Consider the following 25,347-nt stretch of genomic DNA (forward strand, 5'->3'; position numbering starts at 1 on the left):
TAACTTAAAAGACATCTTAAGTAATGAACATCTGTACTACCAATTCCTATCATATACGCGACAATGTCTGAACACATCCCGTGCAAGACTCGAACGTTCGACCTCTTGCTCTGCAAGCGAACGTCAAAACAGTCAGACCACGGAGTATTTGGTCCGAGAACGGAAAACTATTTTATGGTCGGTCATTGGCTTCCCAACAAATAAACGAGGGCTACAACAATGACTTCAAACTTCGCGTGATTTGAGTTTCTAGTAATGTTTAAAACTTAATAAAAAAGTGTATTTTTAAAAATGGTAATCGAGAAATTGAGAAGAGCTAACGATATTCACTATGATCAAATGTCCTTCTGTGCCTATTATTAAAACAAAAGGTTCTCTCATTGTCATAGGAGGTTTTTGTGTGACGTCACAAGAGGGGTTTTCCGTTACTAAAAATAGATTGGCCGTCAACTTCTTGATCGCGGCCAATTACATTGTATCAGAGTACTGGTCGTCGGAAGACTTAATACTTACAATTTCGCAAAACAAACCTATAAATACCCGTATTCTTTTTCAAAATGAGAATTTAATAAATGATATTTCACAAAATAATAAAACATATAATAATTTGAATATTATTATAAGTGGTGTGGATGCGATAGTGTTGTTTTTCATCCGCGATCGATATTTAGTGTAAGGGGTGCATTAAAGGGATCTTTTCACGCTTTGGTAAATTGACAAAATTGAAAAAAGTTGTTTCAGATTCGCAAATTTTCGTTTTAGTTATGATGTTTGTGAGGAAACAGTAATACTGAACATTTACCATGGTCTAATATAGCCATTATATGCATCTTCTGACGATTTTAAATCCTAAAAATTATAAAGCGTTGCAACGCGAAACGATTGAATAATTTGGAGAGTTCTGTTTTTGTCGTTAAATTTTGTGAAACTACGAAGATTGCCTATATAAGGTATAAAATACGTCAAGTATGTGTACTCGGCGGAATAGCTCAGTAGGCTAAAGCGTTTTTACTTCAGGACTCTGGCAGGACTCCAGGGGTCACTGGTTCGAAACCTGCTCCGGGCAATGTTCTTTTCCTTTTTTTAATTTTATTCTTGATTTTTTACTGGAGCTTTTACGATCCAATGTTTACATTTATCGATATAAAACATTTAATGAATAAGTTAAAAAATGCCAAAATCTGTGAAAAGGCCCCTTTAAATCAGTTATAAAACAAAGCCCTAAAATAGCTCAATACATTTCAATCTTGAAATGTACTTTTAATTTTCTTTAACATTGAATGAATTTTGGTTTCGTTAACATTGAATAAAAATATTAATAAATTTAAGCATTCAAATTGAAAAAAAAAACACCTGCATATTTTGCAAATTGAACTGTCTTTGCATGTACACATTTATTGAAAACTCGTCTGTAGTGATAATGAGCGATACAAATCTAGCATTTTATGATACCATTAATCTACACATTTAATTTTTTTTAACGCAAGTATTTTATATCCCTATAATGACCAAACGCGATTGCTTGTTTTCATGATGATGTTTCGAACACTGCAGTAACGCACAATCTTTACACATTATTAGAGTTTACATTTGCAGGTACCCGTTAAATACGTTAATTGTGTAGCAGTAAATGTGTACAATATTTTAAATGTATAGTTATTAAACACTTTATTATTATGTTTAAACTGCCTAATATATATACTTAATAGTTCCTAGCTGTTAATCCATTTCGGACAAATGTCTATTTTTAAATATGTTCAAATATTTTATTAAAGCAACTGTTAAGTTTTTGACTTAATATGTCGAGAGATGACATGGAGGTTTCATAAATTGTGTTTAATGACCAGACACATGTGGTTAAAGCAGTCTGCAGAGACCCCATACAGAGTCATACAAGTATAGGTCCCTGGGTTTATGACACACTGTTTTCTTAGTAATTGTCTGGACAGTATCCGATCATATCGAGATAATTGGTTTGTGATAAAAAAGGGGCAATTTAACACTGGGTTAAAATGCTGAAACAAAGAGTGTCAAAATTGATGTGAACAATAAAATTAAAAACATTAACATTTATCAAGAGGATTTAGTTAAACTGTAACAAGGTAAGTTTTTACAGACAAATAGGCTCAAATCAGTTGACTACATAAAATCAATCAATTTGTTGTTAGTTTTCGTCCTTATTTGTGTTCGTTCATTGGATTCAATTTAATCTGAAAGAATTTCAATTTCTGAGTATTTTTTGTTCTTCAAAAGGGTCGCGAATATGTTTGTAACCTTATCATGATGCGCTTCATCAATGCAAACAATAGCAGAATGGCCGCAGTTTTGACGGCCAAAATTTGAGCATGCGCAAACGTGACGTCATTATCGGAATCCCCAAAACCTCCTATTACCGCCCGTGGACTTCGCTTGAGGATTCGCTGGTAGCGCAATCGATAAACAATTTGATCATAAGGTGAAAACAATAAGAAATGTTTCATGGGAAATAATTTGCTTGCCCCACGAAACAATGGAAACGTGTAAGTTCCAATGTAATTATTGCAATAAAAAAAAATACCATTATTATTTTAACGAATTGTCCATAAAACTGACTATGTTTGTGAACAACCGATGACACGAACACATAAAGAATAATTTATAGAACAATCAAACAACAATACAGATGAACATAATTGCAAGCAGAAAGATCAAAATAAAAATACTCTTTTAATAAAAACAAGAGTTCCGCGGTCGGAGACATATGCCCCCAAAGAAGGCTTTGCACTTTGATTCCAATTTCAACAGGGTTCATCTACAATCTAAGGTCAATGCACACGTGAAGTTTCAACCAAATTGTATACATCGTTGAGTAGTTATTGATCGGAAAGGAGGTTTACACTTATTGTGACATTGACTTTGACATTTGACCCAGTTACCCCAATTTCAATAGGGGTCATCTACTGTCAAAGGCAAAAGCACATGGGAAGTATCAAGTCAATGGGTCGATTCGTTGATAAGTTATTGATCAGAAACGATTTTCCCACTTATTGTGACAGTGACAATGACCTTTTACATGGTGACCCCTATTCCAATAGGGGTCATCCACTGTCCAATGCACATGGGAAGTATCAAGTGAATCGGTCAATATGTTGACGAGTTATTGATCGGAAACGATTTTTACACTTATTATGACAGTGACCTTGACCTTTGACTAAGTGATTGCAAAGTCAATAGGGGTCATCTAATGTCCAAGTCCGATGCACTATGTGAAGTATCAAGCCAAATCGGTCAATTCGTTTATGAGTTATTGATCGGAAACGATTTTCACACTTATTATGACAATGATCTTGACCGTTGACAAAGTGGCCCCAATTTCAATAGGGTTATCTTCTTTTCAAGGCAAATGCACATGTGAAGTATCAAATCAATCGGTCATTTTATTGGTGAGTTATTGATCGAAAACGATTTTCACACTTATTGTGACAGTGAACTTGACCTTTTACATAGTGACCCCAAATTCAATAGGGGTCATCTACTGTCCAAGGCCAATGCACATGTGAAGTATCAAGCCTATCAGGTCATTCGGTGATGAGTTATTGATTGGAAACAACGTTCACACTTATTGTGACAGTGAGCTTGACCTTTGACCTAATTACCTTAATTTCAATAGGGGACATCTACTGTCCCAATGCCAATGTACATGTGAAGTACTAAGCCAATCGGTCAATTATTTGACGAGTTATTGATCGGCAACGAACTGGTCTACCGACAGGACAGATCGACATCCAGTAAAACAATATACCCCCTCTAATTCGAAGGGGGGGGGGGGGGGCATAATAAACGTCGAAACACCTCGATTTTTGTTGAATTCTACTTAATTTATGGAGCGTTCTGCTTGTAAAGTCTCATTAACTTATATTGTGAGTTACTCGGTAAAGCCACGTCAATGTACGACTACAACTTACAACGTAATAAATAATCCATCTTTGAATTGGATAACGTATGGGGTGAAAGGAAAATGTATGTGTGTAAATCTTTGAGCGAGATGTTGCCGATAGAGGTCTCTTTGAAGTGTTGTTCAAACGTATGCTTTCCGCGCAGTGTGTGGTCGCATCTACATAACGATTATCACCGCCGGGAGCAGGTTGGGGCATGTATTTTACATAACGACGTTGTCGAATAGTTCATCCAGTTTAATGAACGCGCAAGCGGTTAAGATGCCAGTGGCGAAGCAAGATTTTGAGTTTAGGTTGTGTGGCGTTAGTGTGGTGGGAGGATATAATCAGTAACTGACAACAACCTGTAGTTGATCGAGATGTCGTTTGTTAAACGTACTTGTTTAACAAATTTATGCCTATTGGAATCTCCCGTCCTTCTAAATTGGATAAATTAATTTCCAAAATTAGGGATGTCTAGTATATTTATTTATATTTTTAGAATATTTCTTACAGAAATTCCTTTAAGCAAACAGCGCATCATGCGGCGTCTCATCTGGGTCTACGCTGTTTGCCAAGGCCTTTTTTCTAGACGCTAGGCATAAACGGGTTAAATATTATGCAACGACAAAGTAAATGCTGATGATCATAATGCTGATATAAATTCTTTATGTACTGATAAAAACACTCAAGAAAACTGGTTCGGTCACAATAACAACACCGGAAGATCAAATTGGACGTGCAATTCATTTTATATGGTAAGTACAGCAAACGAAAAAGTATAATACATGTATATGCATACACATGTAACACAATCAGCTTCTAAATGTATAAAAGACACACTGTCACAATGAAATACACAAAACACATCGTCATACTTTTACGATAATTTTTAACGTTTACAAAAAGGAATGATAACCTATATGTTAAGGCGATCCACCGAACGGTTACGCACAATGGGTTTAACATGTCTGGCTAAGTAGAAACGAGGCTTTTTCCGCTCCATTTTGGGAAAACGCCACACTGGAATTTCGCGTCGTGAAAACCCCCATTTTGGGAAAAAAATTAATCGCAAAATTGGCTCAATTGGGAAAAATTATCGCATGTGAAAAGTGTTTCTTATATTTCAAAGAAGCCGCTAACTGGTAAATAATGACTATTTTGATAACTTATTATTAAAATTTTACAAAATATTATGAACATGTGTAATAAGTGCAGGTTTTTTAATCAGAATTTGGGGAAAAGGCCTGACCTTATTTGAGGTGAAAAAAAATCGCGCGAAGCGCCGGATTTTGAGGAAAATAAGGAAAGTCTTAAATAATCATTAACATATTTTACAGTTTTTAAAACAAATTTAAGGCAACAAATAATTTAATTATGCAATACTTTCTATTTTCTACACTTGATCAGGTTAACTCATACATTTTAAGGTTAAAAAAAATAAAAATAAAAATTTTGGAATTGGGATTTTTTTTTCAATTGGGAAAAAAACAACTAGATTTGCATTGGGAATGGGGCCGAATTTCGGACCCGTGGCATAGGGCGGAAAAAGCCTGGAAATGATACAATAATTCTGGAAATGTCTGGGTCTAATCCGGGCAATAATTATAATAGTCCCTTGTTATTCTTAACTGAAGATGACAGTACATGTTAGTCACTACTAGAGCATGTGTTTGAAACAATTAATACTAAATTATTTAAATTTTTATATGGTTTTTAAATCACAGCGTCGCATCTTTGGTGTCAATAAATTTGGACCGTGCTCTGCGAAAAGGGGGTTTAATGCATGTGCGTAAAGTGTCGTACCAGATTAGCATGTGCAGTCCGCACAGGCCAAACAGGGAGGACACTTTCTGCTTTTATTGTATTTTGTTTGTGTATAAATATAGTCACTTCTTAGCAAAAAATCTAGTTTAGGCGGAAAGTGTCGTCCCTGATTAGCCTGTGCAGACTAAACAGGCTAATCTGGGACGTCACTTTACGCACATGAATTAACCCCGCTGTTCAAAGAGCATGGCCCATTTCAACTATTGACCCATTTACGCCTAGCGTCTAGCAAAACGGCCTTGACTAACAGCGTAGACCAAGATTAGACGCCGCATGATGCGGCGTCTCATTATGGTCTGCGCTGTTTGCTTAAAGGAATTTCTGTAAGAAATATTCTAAATATAGAACTAAATATACTAGACATCCCTAATTTTGGAAATAAATTGATCCAATTTAGAAGGATGAGACAGCCCACTAGGCATAAATGGGTTAAAGATGGCGTGGCGAATTATGACCTCATGAATCTGCTCTCACCCGACAAGCCTTTTATTTTTTTTCACTATCAACTTTCAGATTAGTTTTCTATTATTATTTATACGTGTCAGCCCGTATCCTGCTGATGTGATCAAAATGCTTTAGTTAAATTACGTCATATGTTTGTCAAAATCTGGTTTTTACGATTATATGTTACCGCAATCGAGCATTTAAATGCAGATTTACGAGCATGGGTTTTGTATTAAAGTTAAAGTCGAAAAATGAGCCCTTTTCAAGCGGATAACAAAAGATGTTTTCAACATAGTTTTTATCAATATGTGAATATCTATGCGCGTTCGTTCACCCAATTTATACTGTAGTTTGACCTTGTCTGTAGAGATATTACAGCATAAAATTTGAAACGAAAATACAAATAACACAATTCTATTTAAATAGAAACAAATCGGGTTTTCATGTTCTAGAAGTTATTCAAAATCAATCGACCGGCCTTTAACGAACAATTGAAGGATTATTATAGTTTATAAAATCAATTCCATTCCGGACCTATTGCTTTGAATGCTCTTTGTAACTTTTAGAACTTTATTTCATAAAAATTGAACATGCAAGTTTAATACAAGTATCAAAGATGGAGCTAGATTAATCCCATTGTTGGTATAAAATTTGATTGTTCAGATAACGCCGTTCCAAGCTGTTGCTACAAGCGGTTCTTCAAGTATTCTCATATTAAAGATACTACAAAAACTTTGCTCACACACCACGAACAACATTTCCTACGGTGCAGGTATCACGCAATAACATACACGTACACACGTCATGCAGCAATGATGAAACGCAATAACACGCATGTGCACGAATTCTGCAGGGATGGTTCCACGCAATGACGCGATCACGTGCACGCGCTCTGCGACGCTGGCTCCACGCTCTGACTGTACACACGCACTCGCCGCTTCCAGTCTCCGGTCCAGAGGTCGCCGGCCGGATCTACCGCCACACTCAGCGGTCCGGACATGCCGTTGGCGCAACTGTTGAAGAGCGTCTGCAAGAAATGACCGTGAGTGGAATACACATTTATTCTGTCAGCTCGGAAATCGGTAACGTAAATCAGTCCCTGGTGATTGAACGTGACTCCCCGCGGCGCCATACCCTCCGTTCGAATTTTCGCGATTGCGACACCCTTACTGTTAAAAATACTGACGTCCCCAAAACTGGACTGGTAATCCGAGACACAAATCTCTCCCTCGGTGTTAATTCGCACTTTATACGGCAACTTGATATCTCCAATACAGTTATGTGACAGATCCTTGAGCGACTTTCCATTTTTATCGAAAATAGCTACACTTGTTCCCACACACGCAACAATACGGCCGTCACTCATGCACGCAATTCCCTGCACTGGTTGCTCGCATGTGAACAAGGTCCGTACCAAGAAATTTTGGGTCATAATTTTCACTCCTGTGTGGCATGCGATAAGAACGTTCTTCCCCTCATCTAAGGAAAGGTCGTGCACGTCGTCCCCTATGTCTATCGGCTCGGAGCGTCCCCCGGATTTCGAACAAAGCTGGATATAATTCTGGTAGGCAATCCACGCCTGTGTCCCACTGATAGGACAGATGCTGAGCACTGCAGCCGGGAACAAGAATGTTTTCTGCAGTTTGGCGCAGAGCGGCTGTCCCAAGAACACTCGGACGCCCACTTTCCCCACCACGCTCTCAATGGCGCTGTCGGTTAGGGGTTTCGCGTTGAATCGTATGTGCACATTCTCATCGACAAATTGTTCCGCAATATTTGCGAGATTCTTCAAGTTTTCTTCAGCTGTCCGTTGTTTTTCCGATCCGACCTCTGTTGCGTTTTTCAACGTGTTCCTTGCGCACAGGAGTGAGTCCTGAACGGTCTTTGTAAACCTTGCAATATCCATCTCTCTTCGTTTTAGATCGGCACAGTGTCGTCGTTTGCTCTCCTGGACACTGTGAACTAACGCCTCGGCCTTTGCATCAATCTGTACTTTCAGTCGAGCCACATGGTCTTTTATTTTAATTATTTCCTCTTCGGCTTCCGTCGTCACTCGCAGCTGCTCTTCTTTGAGTCGCGCCTGCTTAGCATTGATCATTCGGAAAACCCTCTCCTCTAAATCACTCAAATCCTTGTCGGTAAATTCCGTTTCTTTTTCGAAGTCACTGTCATTCATGAACAGCTCTTCCACGGAGTATGATCCGTCTGGGGTGCGTTCGCTACTCGAGTTGCTCAGCGAATCGTCTATTTCACAAACCGGACAACCATTTGTATCAATTTTATATTTTTCCAGGCATTTATCGCAAGTGGAATGTACACATTTTAATGTAGTCACTTCTTTAATAACTGTTCGACAAACATCACAGTCGGCCATGTTCGGTATTTTCCGGTATTGTCCTAGCTTCGGCGAGCGTGCTGACTCAGAATTCAAACTCTCCGTACTAGTAGTAATACATTGCTGAAAACAAGTGGTGGTTTTCCCACTTGGAAATGTTCGGCTCGTCGGCAAAGATCGGCTCATTACCGGAGAAACCTCCGCACTTTTTAATTTCCGAACACGCACATCCATGTCTTCAAAGATGCATCAAACGTTACTGAAAAATATGAATGAACAATTAATAACAGCTGCGATAATACTAGCTTAATTCGCATCTAACAGAGACGGAACACTTAAACAGTTGCTCTGAAACGAATAATCTATCCCCAAACTCAAAAGCATGTACAAAACCACAAATTTCCTCCCAATTTCTATTACAATTAGGTTAAGACCAAGCATTTCCCGCTTATCAGATGATGTGTTCAAAAATAAATGTATTGACTTGAGCTTAATTTAACCACTTGATGTACTAAGTTGAACGTTTATGGAGAAATCAATATAACGCGCGTAGAAAGATCTATTAACTCGCGCATGCCCATGTTCCATCAAACAGCCGATTCGCACCAACGACATAGTACTACTCTAGTACTACTAGTCTTTAAATATAACATTAACTATACATGGGCGTAGCGTCCTTAACCCATTTATGCCTAGCGTCTAGAAAAAATGCCTTGGCAAACAGCGTAGACCCAGATGAGACGCCGCATGATGCGGCGTCTCATCTGGTGTGCGCTGTTTGCTTAAAGGAATTTCTGTAATAAATATTATAAATATAATAATAAATACACTGAACATCCCTAATCTTGGAAATAAATTTATCAAATTAAGAAGGATGGGATAGTCCACTAGGCATAAATGGGTTAATGAAAATGTAAATTAAATCATAGCATAGCAATTCGTTTATACCACATTTCACAGTGTTTTTTGTTTGCGATGTACAATAAATCTGAATAACGGCCGAGCGATGTCTTACCGATCAATCAAGAACGTGAATATGAATTAAAACGCAATTGACGCACACCACATGCTAGATAGGGTTCGAAATACTTAGTACATGTGACCTTGACATTGAAGCGAGCGACATGTTTTTTTTTGCAAGTCTTGATATGATGATCGTTAATGCACATGTATTTCGAACATTCCATCCTTCTCAACACTGTAATGGGCCGGAACAAACATATACTTGAACAATATCCATCACGTGTCCACGGTGACCTTGATCTTTAAGCGAGCGATTTGACTAATACATGTGATATGATGGTCATTTGTGCAAATTTATTTCAAAATCACGAAGTGCAGGGCAAGCCTTTGCGCAGAAAACGAACATATACTTTGACTTTATGCATAGAATGTATATGAAACCACTCAAAGTCAACTAAGACCTTAACCTAAGAGCAAGCGACATGTTAGTTTCGCGTGGCACATCATCTTGATATGATGGATATTTAAGTAAACTTATTTCGCAATACCATCGTGTTAAACAAAGTCAATTGGCTTGACATGCGAAATCCGCAAAGAGTCCACTGCGACATTGATTCTGAAGCGAGCGACAAAGTTATGAGCCGGACACGAAATGTCCAGCACAAACACGCATAAAAACACACATACACGGACAAACGGGTATAGTTATATGCCCTACCTCCATTATAATGGCGGGGCATTAGCATTCGACTTGGGTGCTTGAATAAGCAGTTAAATATTTCCATTAAAGTTTGCAACAAGTTTATATACTACATAATGACTGCGAGTTACAGCTTATGCTACTTTACTAGCATCTGTAACGTTGCTACGACGCCACCAGCAACTACGACCGTTTATAGCCCTTCTACCGCTACAACACTTATTGCTACAAAACCAAGCCAAATGTCCGCAGAAATACACCGTGTTTTTTTATAGTAACATTTGAATATCAAGCAATAGAAAGGAGTCGCTAGACAAAATGTCAGTAAACAATGTCGAAAATTTTAAACAATAAGCCTTAAATAATGTTGTACTCTTTGCCCGATTAACATTTTTCATTCTATGTTGCCTATATACCAATAGAAAAACGTACCATCAGAGTTGCATACCAAATTACAAATATAATTTCCGAGTATAAGTGACATACACAAGCATATCATGGACAACGCTCAAGGTTAACCGGGCTTAATGCACGAGCCTTTAGTGCTGATCCAGATTAGAATGTGCAGTCCGCACTGGCTTATCAGGGACGAATCTTTCCGCTTGTATGGAATTTTTCGTGTAAATGAAGTATCTTTTAAACGAAAATGTATATCTTAAAGTGTTGTCCCTGATAAGTCTATGAGGACTGCATAGGCTTATCTGAGACGATATATGACGAGCATGCATTAAGACCGATTTCCCAATAATATATCGTTTTCGAACAGGACGTGCCCACCCGAATTAAATACTTATATAGTAATCAAAGAATACAGTGACGATTAACAAGAGGACCAGTTGCCCCAAAGCGCTCACGTGAAACTCTAAGAAAATTAACTTTTCTCACAATGTGAGTTCAAAACAATTAAAGAAATTTAAGAATACATATTTAATTTATTGGCCCATTTTTATTTTTGAACTCGGCTGGGATATCGTATGCACAAATGTTCTGACCGAGGTTGATGGAGATTGGAAAAAGAAAGTGAGAAAGAGATCTAAAGTATATACTTGATTTTTATATTTGCCCTAGTGACCTATTTTTCCATGACCCAGTTTCAAACTTGCAGCGTTAACAAGGAAAACATGCCCGACACTTGGCGGTCATGTTTTTCAAGGAACTAGAACTATTTTCAAAATTAAGCCGATTTAATACGAACATATAGTCTGATCAATGATTAAGATTGGACTGTGAATACGGCTTTTAGGGTGTTAACGAGGTTTTACTTTAGGTTTAAAGCCATTAAAGGAAATTTGCCCCGCCCCCTTACGGTCTTGTTTTTTAATGGACCGGTCCCATTTTCAAACTCAGTGATTAAAACAAAAGTTCTGACCAAGTTTCATGAAGATTGGACAAAAAGTACGACGTCTATATTGTAAGCAAGTGTTTACTATAGCAATATCAGGAAAACTGCAGCGACTCTGGCGGCCAAATGTGTCAACGGACCGGAACCATTTTCAAACTCAGCAGATATAACTAGATACAACTTGTGACCAAGTTTGGTGAAGATCGGATGAAATTTTGGGACAGACAGACAGACAGACCGACAAAGTGACTCCTATATAGTCCCCATTACCAATGGTAATGTGGGTAAAATAACAACCATTATTCGGATCAATCTGATTCTGAGGATTGAACTATGAATGTGACTTCTACGGCGTAAACAAGATTTTTTCTTTAATTTCATACATTATAAAGTGTTTTTTTAAGCGCGTTATCCAGTTTCGAACACGGCCAAGATATCTTTGAGAAAAATTCTCTCACAAAAAAGTTTCATAAAAATCGACAATAAATATGGCTTCTAGAGTGTTATCAAGGCAAATATTGACGACGCGCGACGGACAGAAGGAAACAAAAATGCTCACCATGAGCACGCTGTGCTCAGGTGAGCTAAAATGTATTAAACTAAAATGACTCATTAATAATAAAAATAAGAAATGCCTCACATTTTATATTATTTCCTATCGGTGCGTAGAAAATCTGAACTGATCAGGTTTGATTGAAGCTAATCATCACCCGTTGTATTATCCGAGAAATAAGATTGTTTAACTGTAATATGATACATTATCATTGGCACATTTTTACAGAAAACCGTCTGCATTATTGTTTGGTCTGCACTCCTTTAAGGCAAGGTCTCTTGAGCTTTTCAAATTCCTACAAGAATGCGAAGCTTCATGGGGCGCCATTACAGTGTGTATTATGCCACTTGTGCCCATTACTTTGGGGACGCTGACCAACTACGCTTTAGTGTTATTATGCCAGTGACCGATATCACAAGTTAACTACTCACACTTCGTGTAATATCAGGTCACTGTCCGATAAGACAATTGAACTAAACGTTTCACGTACACTGCAGTCTGCTTTCTGCGAGCTTTAATAGTAAATAAGACGTTATTTTATTTTATTGTGCTTAATCTCACGACAAGTGACAATTTCTCGCTTATGAATGAATAAATGAAATTGATTTGCAGAATAGATCCGTCAAATGAGAAGACATCATATCATACGGCAGATAAGATACTGAGAAACTGTTTCAATATTGTACCCTTATAATATGTATACAAACAGCATGAACAGTTACTGTAACAATACTCCCGGTATCACGAAAAGCCTTTCATCCCACCAACTGTGTGCAATTTAAATAAATATCCCATAGCGGTTATTGAAATAAATATTACGACAGATAAGAGCCGAAATAAAAGATCCGCTATGTGGGTAAGTCTTGATGCCGCGGTTTGTGGCGAGCTGCGTAAATATTAATATTCATTTTGTGTTCAAAGAAGCTCCGTTTAAGTTTTTTTAATACCCGTGGATCTTTTATAATCAACATATGCATATATTTAAATATTAATTCATATAATGTTTCAATCATGACGAAGTGGAACCACGCGACGCATTTATTGCATAAGGCTTACAGTTGCACTCCAGTCATAGCATACAAGGGCGAACTAGTTTCACTATTCGATCTGATGTGACATGAGAATCCTTAGCTGTTTTTAATTGACTTTAGGAAGACGTCAATAAAAAACAAAATTATAGTTAACGTTACATTACCGTTTAAAATAATGTATAACAAGTGTATTCAGTGCAAAACGAACAAAGTATAAAAAAATGAACTATCTATTTAGAAGTATATTGGGTCAGCAACAATGTGTATTTGCTGCAAAATTCAACAATACTTCAATATGTGTTAAATATGGATGTAAATATTTATAAAAACTATTGAAAATATTTTACAAATCAACAAACCATTTAGTTTTTTCTTACAATTTTACATATTCAAAAATATTGTCATTTATCACAATTGTTATATTACTGAGCATTTTACGAATACGCAATTCTAAATCAGCAAATAATATACAATCATATAAATGCTGATTATTATCCCATGAGTCGATCAACACTGGATTGATAGCATGAAAACCGTGGAAGGCGAGAATTCATCACCGGGCGGTGATTTTCAACTCTAGGTCGCCGTGGCGTAATGGATATGGTGTCCACCTAGCGACCGGAAGGTAACGGGTTCGATACCCACTGTGGGAGCGTTCTTTAGATTTCCCCATAGACACCAAGTACTGGCTCTAGTCCCAGGAAACGGAATCGAGAGCGATTACAAAAAACACGAAGGCTTTCTATGCAATCGAGCTAAAATAAATTTTGGGAGGCCGTAGTACCTGAAGGAAACCCTACCTGTCCGGTATGGTGACCCTAAACCAAACTCACATGCTTCCGGGAACGGGGATTGCACCAACCACTTGCAATATCATTAAAATTCTAATACATGTTTAGTGATATTACAAATTAACGGAATATACTATAATACTGTATGAAAAGATTTCGAAACAACAACAACATGCATATTTAATTTAAACAAGGGCTGTTTGTAAAACATGCATGCCCCCCATATGGGCTGTCAGTTGTAGTGGCAACTGAAAATCAATAGGGGTCATCTGCCAGTCACGATCAATGTACCTATGAAGTTTCATGATCCTAGGCGTAAGCTTTCTTGAGTTACCATCCGGAAACCATTTTACTGGTTCTAGTCACCGTGACCTTGACATTTGACCTAGTTACCTGAAAATCAATAGGGGTCATCTGCGGGTCATGATCAATGTACTTATGAAGTATACTGTGTTCGAAACTGACGTGTTCAATTTTATTACGTGTTATTTGTTTCGAATCTTAAACATGTCACGTGTTATTTGTTTCGAAAACAATCGCAACAACAAAATTATCTCACAAATATTGTGTGTGTGTTTGGCTTACTACAGTAAATTAAAAAGTTGTATTGGTCAATACAGTATTGTACAGCATGCACAGAATGGTTGTGCGGTGACCAAATATTCTTAACGAAATGAAAAATAATATATATATATATATATATATATATATATATATATATATATATATATATATATATATATATATATATATATATATATATATATATATATACACACACAAATATACCATGGATGTATAAATATGGAAACGTTGCATTTTAAAACGTTTGACACGCCATACCAGGGTAATATGGGGAGCTTAACTTTAGTTTGTTATTCATTTCGTTAAGAATATTTGGTCATATTGTTATGGTTACATTAAACTTGTGCAAAACATGTTCGAAAAAAGCCGAAAAGTACATGAAACAATCCAAGTGTAAAATGTATGCTATGAGGAATAGGTCAATGGTGTCGAGCTCTAATTGTATTTGTATGAGCCTTTTTATAAGAAAAGACCGTCTAAATAACCGAGATAGAATCCCCAAGTTACTTTTCGCAGGATGGCGCCTGCTTACTTTAACATCGCTTTTGAAACAGTAAAGAGGTTTATATAATAATTGACCACAATATATAGTTTACAAAGCTCAACCGTGAAGTGGTTTTGGCGTTTACTCACGTTAAGACCAAAATAGGCTTTTCATGTATTCCTTTATGATTGGACCGTGCTCTGTGAAAAGGGGGTTTCATGCATGTGCGTAAAGTGTCGACCTAGATTAGCCTGTGCAGCCTACTCTGGCTAATCAGGGAAGACACTTTCTGCCTAAACTGGATTTTTGCTTAGAAGAATCTCTGTAAACGAAAAATATCATAACAGCGGAAAGTGTCGTTCCTGATTACGACAGGACTGCACAGGCTTATCTGGGACGACACTTAACGCACAAACATCACAATCCTCTTTTCACAGAGCATGGCCCCTATTAAAGGCACATCTTTTTCCGTAAAGCGAATACTAGGGCATCACTTATGTACGTGTATCTTAATTATACAGGTAGACCACAATATACAAACTACTATATAAGTACAAAATATAATAAAACACTAACTTAAAATACTTAACTAAACACGTCCTTTCTTGTGAGCTGGTTGTTCAACAAGAGAATGCACCAGATATTGCATATAAACCATATCATCATACAAGTATCAATTCAAATTCGCATAAGCCATACATAAAAAAATACATTTTAATTTATAAACAGGCGACAATCAATAGTACGAATTTGCAATTGATGTGTATTTTAAGAAAATAGATCGAATACGCAGATGTTCAAGGATAAATTTAGCGGCAATAAATATTTCGGTGTGTGTCGTAAATAGACTGTAAAAGATCATCATTCAATGCGATATTAGAAATTGATGAAAAGATTGCGGACTTTAATCGATTTAGAGCTCGGTCAATGAATGATGCAGTTTTATTGCCGGGCCGAAATTGTTCACGGTTAAACAGTAACACACTATGTTAAAGAAATATCAAACCGTCAATATATGTAAGAAGGATAAAAAAGACACTTAAGATTCATTTCAAACAAAACGTTTAACATGAGAAAAAGTGTCCCAAGGTGAACATATTATGAGCCATGCACTAATACTGCAGGTCCAGACCAATGGAGCCGCGTTCTGGGACAACCGGGCTTAACGCAGTCAGTACAGGCTAATCATGAACAGTTGTTTCCGCATACACTGGTTTTTCGTTAAGAACAGAACTCCAATAATCGAAACACTCCTTAAAAGCGGAAAGCGTGGTCCTTGACTAGATTGAATGGACTGCAATCTGGGGCGACACTTAACGCTCATACATTAAAACCATTTTCCCAGAACATGACCAAAATAGCTTGTGAGAATTACAGAAAGGCTTCCTGATTAAACAGTTGCATATTTTATATTCTTAAGACAGACAGTTGTTTGTAACTCTTATTTAATAACCTTATTATTTTAGAAATTCAATACCATAGTAAAACGTGCGAATGACACGTCGCCCGTGGGAATTTGCTTTGAAAATCATGCGTGTATCATCAAATAATTTCACTGAATACATCTGAAGCTGCATGATATTGCAGACACTTATCATTCTTAATTGAATACCTACCGGCAGCGTTTCAAATACTAAAACCGAACAACTCAGAAACATGTACGAATTTAACTTACATTATATATGATATTTAGGCGAGAGGAAACCATACGTGTCAAGTGTGGTACAATTGTTAACAGGAAACCTTACGTGTCAAGTGTGGTACAATTGTTAACAGGAAACCATACGTGTCAAGTGTGGTACAATTGTTAACAGGAAACCATACGTGTCAAGTGTCGTACAATTGTTAACAGGAAACTTAACGTATCAAGTGTTGTACAATTATTAACTTTTCAACTTGTGACTTTTGAGCCGACTTAATGCAAGCATTCAAAGGCTAATTATAGACGACACTTTCCGCTTGCCGACTTAATGCAAGCATTCAAAGGCTAATTATAGACGACACTTTCCGCTTTTATGGAATTTGTAATATAAATCTTTCCTTAACGAACATCCAGTCTAGGCGGAAAGTGTCGTCGAAGGTTAAACTGTGCATAGTGCACAGGCTAGTACGGGACGAGTATTTACGCACATGAATTAATCCCGGTTTTCCAACGGACCAGGCCTTTTATGTACCGTGGCAATTGCGCCCATGTATCTTGTTGCAAAGTTGTTAAGTGTCATGTGAAAGAATAATATTCGTGTTAGACATGACAAAAACAACAACGGGTCTATTTCTCATACAGCTCACAAATATAACAATATAATAAATCGACTATAGATAGAAAATGCAACGTATTTTAAGTCTATCAGTAACATACCTTTTCATTAAAATATAAACTACGGATGATCGAATCTGTGTCATTTACCGTGATCGCCCTACATAAATTTTAAACTTAAAACAGAACATTTCCATAGAACAGCACATACAAGTTGCATGACTTGATAAGGCCAATACACGTCTTTTGCCTCGCATAAAACCGTCTTGTCTCCCACTATTGAACAAGAACACATCGAAGTCACCATCGATCATTGTAAAATTCCTTGTGGAGCAGTCTCCATTGAATATTATGCGAACTTCGATCTGTAAGAACGGCTTTTGTGCATGTCCGTAAAGTGTCGTCCCAGATTAGCATGTGCAGTTCGCAATAGTCATCGTACATAAATGAGCTAGTCTCTGTGAAAACTGGACTAACTGCAGTAGGGTAAGGCTAACCATGGACGACACTTTCCTAAACGAGCTTTTCGTGGACGACACTTTCCTAAAAGGGTTTGTCGTTTAAAAGAGCCTTCCTTTAAACGAAAAATTCACGAAAAGCCGAAAGTATCGTACCTGATTAGCCTGTGTGGTCTGTGCATTATACGCACACGCAATAAGCAATCTTTTTTTCAGAGCGAGGCTACATTCGTTAAACGAGACCGAAGACGATTTGCAAACATAACAGCAGATGTTTTTACTCCAATATGATGCAGTAATGTGCATTTAACAATATTCGTTTGCTAATTACTCTGTGTTTCTGTATGTTTTATTGTGTCCAGTGGTGCAATAACGCTTACAAAAACTTGGCATTTTTCGTTGGCGGCATTACTTACCATCAAAGCATTGACCTTTACTTGAATAACACTGGTAAGTGTTGTCTATTGTAGTATGCCAAATTCATCATTCTTTGGACCAGAATATTTAAAGGGACTTTTTCACTCAAGTCGAAATTAAATTTTTCGAACTTTTTTTCAGATACAAAAACACGTGCAACTGTATTGTGAAGTTTATAACACTGTACATGTGGTTATATTCTTTCATAAACTAACGTAATAAAAATAACGGTTTTAGCAGTTCGTTCAATGGAGATAAGCATAACGATCCATTATTTTAAAATGACGTCTACACATATGTTCACTTAATTGAGCCTTGCTATAAGAAAATAAAGCTAAATTCGCCTAAGGCTAATCAGGGACGACACTTTCCGCTTAAGTGCAAAGGAGTCTAATCTAAGCGAAAATCAACTTAAGGTAAAATGTCGTCCCAGATTAGCCTGTGCGAACTACACAGGCTAATCTGTGATGACACTTTACGCACATGCATACAACCCGCTTTTCTAGACCTAAGCTCAAATTTAGTTCGTAGACGAATGAACGCGGCGTGAACATGTGCATTGTACGATAAGACTAAGCGTGCCGTGGCAACACATGACCAAATACACCTGCATCAAGTGTAGTCAGGAACGCCAAATCCGGGACGACACTCGAGCCGTTCATGTATATTTTCGTTTCATGAAGGCTCTTGTATTACTATATAAAATGATAAGAGGAAACTGTTTTCGGCGATTAAAGGGGCATTAAAGACCAGTAGTGCGTTCAGTTACAGCGAACGTTCGCCAATGATGGTTCGTTTGCGATTCGGTCTTATTGAACGATAAGTTCGGCGCGAACGTTTCAAGCTGGCGGCTCCCAGAAAATTGATTGCGATGTTGATGGCGGAAATCGCTAATAACACAGAAAGTACTTATCTAACAGATATTTCAAAAATAATAAAACATATAATAATTTGATTATAATTATAAGTGGTGTGGATGCGATAGTGTTATGTTTCATTAGCGATCAAAATTTAGTGTAAGAGGTGCATTGAATCAGTTATAAAACAAAGCCCTAAATTAGCGCAATACATTACAATCTTCAAATGTAGTTGTAATTTTCTTTTACATTGAATGAATTTTCGTTTCGTTTACATTTAATGAAAATATTAATAAATTTTAGCATTCAAATGGAAAAAAAAACACCTGCATATTTTGCGAATTGAACTGTCTTTGAATGCACATCTATATTGAAAACTCTTTTGTAGTGATAATGAGGGATACAAATCTGGCATTTTATTATACCATAATCTATACATTTATTTTACCCAAGTATTTTATATCCGTATTATGATCAAACGCGATTGCTTGTTTTCACGATGATGTTTCGAACACTGCAAAAACGCACGATCTTTACACGTTATTACATCGGAGTTTACATTTGCAGGTACCCGTTAAATACGATAATTGTGTAGCAGTAAATTTTTACAATATTTTAAATGTATTTCATTATAAAACACTTAAGTGTTATGTTTAAACTGGTTAATATACATACTTAATAGTTCCTGTTAATCCATTTCGGACAAATGTACGCCTATTTTTTAAATATGTTCAAATGTTTTATTAAAGCAACTGTTAAGTGTTTGGCTTAATATGCCAAGAGATGACACGGAGGTATCATAAATTGTGTTTAATGACCAGACACATGTGGTTAATGACCCCATACTGAGTCATACAAATATAGGTCCCTGGGTTTATGACACCCTGTTTTCTTAGTAATTGTCTGGACGGTATCCGATCATATCGAGATAATCGGTTTGTGATGAAGGGGCAATTAAACAATGGGTGGTTAAACATGCTGAAATAAGGAGTGTCAAAATAAGTGTGAACAATTAAATAAAAACATTTACATGTATCAAGAGGATTTAGTTTATCTGCAACAAGGTAAGTTTTTACGGACATATAGGTTCAAATAGTTTCTTTATGTTGATTACATAAAATCAATCAATTTGTTGTTTGTTTTCGTCCTTATTTGTGTTCATTCATTGGATTCTATTTAATCTGAAAGAATTTCAATTGCTGAGTATTTTGTTGTTCTTAAAAAGGGTCGCGAATATGATTGAAATCTTATCACGATGCGGATCATCAAACGCAAACAAAAGCAGAATGGCCGCAGTGTTGACGGCCAAAATTTGAGGCTGCGCAAACGCGACGTCATTATCGGAATCCCCAAAACCTCCTATACACTTTGTTTATTGTTCAATTCATTTTTGTACTACAAAAAAAGGAAACAATATCGAAGTTACACTGAACAAATACAACATATTTATTTGTCCGCCATCTTGGTTTCGCTAGCGAACTACCTCCCAAGAGGGTTCGCTTCGGTTCGCGAACGTTCGCGGCGAACCGAGCGTTCAGTAGCGAACGTTCGCGACCGTTCGCGAACTATAGCGAACGTTCGCTGTAACTGAACGCACTACCGATATTCGACGACAGCCTTCGTTTATACCACATGCATTTCAAACGTGACTTCCTGTTTTACTAAGTGACTAAAGTTGGCGACGACTTTCATTCTTGGGATTGGAATTGTCAGGCATAATAATCGATTTCCGATAATTCGAAGGTTACCTAATGTCTATGTCTGAATAACAAAATATGAATCAATGCCTACAGTTGCGCAGGTGAAAGCGTTTCAAATAATGCATAATGAATCGGCGTTTATTGTTTCGGTCGGTTTTAGAATAGTCGCGTGACAGCAGGTATCATGCAGTTGCATAGATGCGCACTTGTCGTTTTAATTTAGTTTCGCAACGGTTCATTCATATGTAAGACAAAACTTATCTGGATCGTACAATTCTCATTACTTTCTAATTTACGCCATTTTTTTTCGATTTTGTTTTGATAGATCGGCCCCTAAATTACCAATCCCCAGCTTGATTCATCACACACTATACCATTAGCTAATGTTTACCATACACTATACCCTTTAATTACACACATATTTCGAATAATATATGGCCTAAGCAAGACAAGTTAACATTTTGCGTGCGCCTCGGTGTATCCTATTACACACACCGCCAGTATCTGTCATATCAACTCATTACAATCCATTAGTTACGCAGTTTCCACTTCAAATCTAAAGGGGGTCAAACGTTGATATACTAACCAAGTGCCGCTTGTAGGCTAAGTGTATACATCGACGCAGTAATTGGGAAATACAATTTAGGAATGACACTTGGACGTGGAATATTTAAGGGTCGTTCAGGAAAAACGGGACTAAATGCATTTGGGTAAAGTATCTTCACAGATTAGCATGTGCAAATTTGATATTCGTTAAGAAAAGACTTCCTATAAACGATAAATTTTATAAAAGTGGAAATCTCGTCCCTAGTAAGCTTTTGCAGACTGCACAGGTTAATGTGGGATAAAACTTCAATGAACATGCATTAAGCCCAGTTTCCCTAGAACGAGGCTCATGGATAAGTTTGCATCACCGACGTATTAGGGACATTATCTGCTTGTAATGTACCAAAATATCCCACGAAGGAATTTTAGGGACTCATCAGGGAAGACATATTCCGCCTGAACTGGATTTTTCTGGAAAGAGACTTCCTATAAACGAAAACTACATGAGGGTAGAAAGTGCCGCGCGTAAGCCAGATGCACTAAGCCCCGTTTTCCCAGAGCGAGGCTCAAATATTCAATACCGCTTATTATCCCCACGCTTTTTGAAAAAAAGCTGGGGATATTGTGGTTATCTCCGCCGTCCGTCCGTCCGTCTGTCCGTCCGTCCTGGCCACTATCTCCTCCTACACTAAAAGCACTAGAACCTTGAAACTTACACACATGGTAGCTATGAGCATATGTGCGACCCTGCACTATTTGGAATTTTGATCTGACCCCTGGGTCAAAAGTTATAGCGGTTGGGGTGGGGCCGCGTCAGAAATTATCACTCATTTTTTTAGGTTATTTTACATTTACTTCTTTATTTCTACACCGATTCACTTCAAATTGATACTGGACCTCTCTTATAACAATACGGTCAATCTCAACCATGCATGGCCCCATTCCCAACCCTGGGGCGCCCCGCCCACATAGGCCACACCCACCAAAAATTTCCATTTACTATAATTTTTTCATTTCTACACGGATTCACTTCAAATTGATACTGAACTTTTGTTATGACATTAGGGTCAATCTCAACTATGCATGGCCCCAATCCCAACCCTGGGGCGCCCGCCCACATAGGCCACACCCACCAAAAAATTCCATTTACTATAATTTTTTCATTTCTACACGGATTCACTTCAAATTGATACTGAACTTCTCTTATGACATTAGGGTCAATCTCAACTATGCATGGCCCCATAACCAACCCTGGGGCCCCGCCCACATAGACCACACCCACCCAAAATTGCCTTTACTATAATTTCTTCATTTCTACACCGATTCACTTCAAATTGATATTGAACTTCTCTTATGACTATACAGTCAATCTCAACTATGCATGGCCCCATTACCAACCCTGGGGCGCCCCGCCCACATAGACCACACCCACCCAAAATTGCCTTTTACTATAATTTCTTCATTTCTACACCGATTCTCTTCAAATTGATACTGAACCTCTCTTATGACAATACGGTCAATCTCAACTATACATGGCCCCATTACCAACCCTGGGGCCCCGCCCACATAGACCACACCCACCCAAAATTGCCTTGTACTATAATTTCTTCTTTTCTACACCGATTCACTTCAAATTGATACTGAACTTCTCTTATGACAATATGGTCAATCTCAACTATGCATGGCACAATTACCAACCCTGGGGCGCCCTGCCCACATATGTCACACCCACCCAAAATTGCCTTTTACTATAACTTCTTCATTTCTACACCAATTCACTTCTAATTGATGATGAACTTCACTTATGACAATACGGTCAATCTCAGCTATGCATGGCCCCATTACCAACCCTGGGGCACACCTAGGTCAAACATTCGGCGTGGGGATACGCGTCGGCCTCTGCCGCGCCATTTCTAGTTGTTTAAATGCGTTTTCATTTGGAATACTCACCGGTTGAAAAGTTCAAACGGATAGGGTTTCTATCTGAATCACATTCCGATCATGGTTCTTTCGAATTGTTTAAAACCGATAGGAAACGTATATCATACCAAATATCATTAAACCTCGGACGTTTTAAACCTAAAGAACCTGGTTGATAGATTGTTTGATCATGATGGTTCAATCGCTCGGTAAGGCAAATTATGATCTTTTACAAAATTGCGCCATGCGTACGTCAATACCTTGGTCTTCTTTCTTAAACAGACAATGAAGGTGAGTTTGTATAAACACATTTAACAGTAAAAGGTTTGTTTGTTTCTTTTAGTGTTTTCCGCTTTTAGAAGATTAAAATCGTATCATAGCAGCAGGTCTAGCCGACCGAAGCAATTTACAATTGATAGTTGTCGATACTCAATTACACAAGTTGCTTACATTTTCCGACTTGGAGGGTTGGAAATGGCCGTATGAATTTTTATTTGCCAATTAATAAAGCACAACAAATATATTTTGCCGGGCTGAGATTCGAACTTAGTCCAGCCCTATGATTTCAAGCCAGAGTATGTAAATCAACGTCCACATGAAATCGTATAAAGCATAGTTTTAAATAAATATATTTATAAAAATGACGCATGCCCACGGAAATATTGACTCCGACTTAATTAATTACGCGATCGACGAAGTTTAGAACTGTCAAAGTGCCTGTGAAATTTAAAACTTACGCAAACGTCAATGAAAATCGTGCGATGGCCAATTTCTTTAGAATATACAGGAGTATTTTTATTTACTATTAAATAAATGACAAAATGTACTCCTGAATGCGCTATCACAGGCAAAAGCAATGTTTCATTGGTCATACTGTTTGATCTTACTTAAATATTAAAAAAACGATGACACATCGATGATCCTTTCAGAAACCCGACCCTTGTTCCTTACTGTTTTTTTTCTGTTTTGTGTGTTGTTACTGTTGGTTCTTTGTTAGGACGTTAAATTATAACAGTTTATTTCACTACCTTTTTATAGATATACGAAATCGCCTTGTTTTGAAATTATCCGTTTAAAAGTTTTTAGTAGTATGACTATTATAAACGCTCTACATCCTTTTTGTTCTTCTTAAAAGTAGGGCTACACGATTATCTACAGAAAATAGTTGCTACTATTAATAGTTTTGTAAGATGAAAATTCTAGGTACCAAATCACCAGATCATTAACACATTTAGGACACTACGATTCCATCGAACAACGTGACAGTTCTCTAGTACATACATCAAGAATTAGAAAAAACGTGATCAGCTAAGCCATGAAACCACACCACAAAACGAATACATGTACTAAGAGTGAACGACGATGCAAATTAATAACTGAAACTGACTACAAATTTGCTGCTCAAACTCAAGAAATAAATTGCATGCAACTCACTAAGCGTAATGACTAATGTTAAACTCATTGACTCATCGTAAAGACTTCAGACGCCAATTTTACCCGAACAACTTGTTTGTCCACATTTCTTACAAAAAAAAACAGAGGCGCAAAATCATACATAATAAATATAAACAATCATGCCTATTTACCTCTGAAAGTCTATCCGCTGATGTTAAGTAGCCGTATTTTACTTCTTACACTGTGAAAATTATGATGAAACAACTAACCTAATAGCGACCTCGCTTAAACATGTAAACAGTACTGCGCCCGGCTCTGCATACCACTGATCGATGAGGCCGAGTTCAAATATCAATGACGTAATAAAGACAAAGTAAATCGGTCGGAATCGCATTCTTCTGAGCACGGTGTTTACTTTATACTGCCAAGGCTGAATAAATTAAAAATATTCTATCTGAAACAAAAAGTCATGTCGCGTTCAAAGAAACACTATAAGTAATGTCAATTTTATTGCTACCATTGGGTAAGATAAGGCTAATCTTGCTGTAATTGACGATTGTTTTTGGGGGTAGAAATCGGGGCCAGCAACCCTTTACACAATTAAGTGTGGTTTCGTTTTGTTAGTGTCGCAAACCTGAGAATAACGCGCTAATGGAGAGCTTTCGTAGTTGCCTTTCTGTGTATTCCGCACAGGCTAATCATGGACAACACGTTCCGCTTACCGGGAATATGTTTTAGCGAAATTTCACTTTAAGCGGAAGTGTTATCCCTTATGAGCCTATGCGAACTGCATATGCTAGTCTGGGACGACAATTTACGCACATGCAT

At 37.4% G+C, this 25,347-nt stretch overlaps 1 protein-coding gene across 5 annotated transcripts; it reads right to left on the reverse strand.

Annotated features, from left to right (window-relative positions):
- Positions 1 to 4,642: 4,642 nt before the first annotated feature.
- LOC127877724 (uncharacterized) lies at positions 4,643 to 24,845 on the reverse strand. 5 transcript variants are annotated; one of them, XM_052423890.1, is made up of 2 exons: positions 24,711 to 24,845; positions 4,643 to 8,779 (listed from the first exon to the last, which is right to left on the reverse strand). In XM_052423890.1, exon 2 carries the CDS (start codon positions 8,752 to 8,754, stop codon positions 7,063 to 7,065), a length of 1,692 nt encoding a protein of 563 aa, XP_052279850.1. In that variant the 5' UTR covers positions 8,755 to 8,779; positions 24,711 to 24,845; the 3' UTR covers positions 4,643 to 7,062. The 5 variants fall into 5 exon arrangements, with proteins under 5 accessions (XP_052279850.1, XP_052279854.1, XP_052279851.1 ...); XM_052423894.1 differs by having other exon boundaries at positions 24,789 to 24,809; XM_052423891.1 differs by lacking the exon at positions 24,711 to 24,845 and adding an exon at positions 9,088 to 9,138.
- Between the last annotated feature and the right edge of the window lie 502 nt (positions 24,846 to 25,347).

Source organism: Dreissena polymorpha, chromosome 4 (genome assembly GCF_020536995.1).
Source record: "Dreissena polymorpha isolate Duluth1 chromosome 4, UMN_Dpol_1.0, whole genome shotgun sequence".
NCBI lineage: Eukaryota > Metazoa > Mollusca > Bivalvia > Myida > Dreissenidae > Dreissena > Dreissena polymorpha.

Excerpts from the sequence above, each read along its gene's own strand:
- LOC127877724 (XM_052423890.1), bottom strand. The coding sequence starts at position 8,754 with ATGGATGTGCGTGTTCGGAAATTAAAAAGTGCGGAGGTTTCTCCGGTA.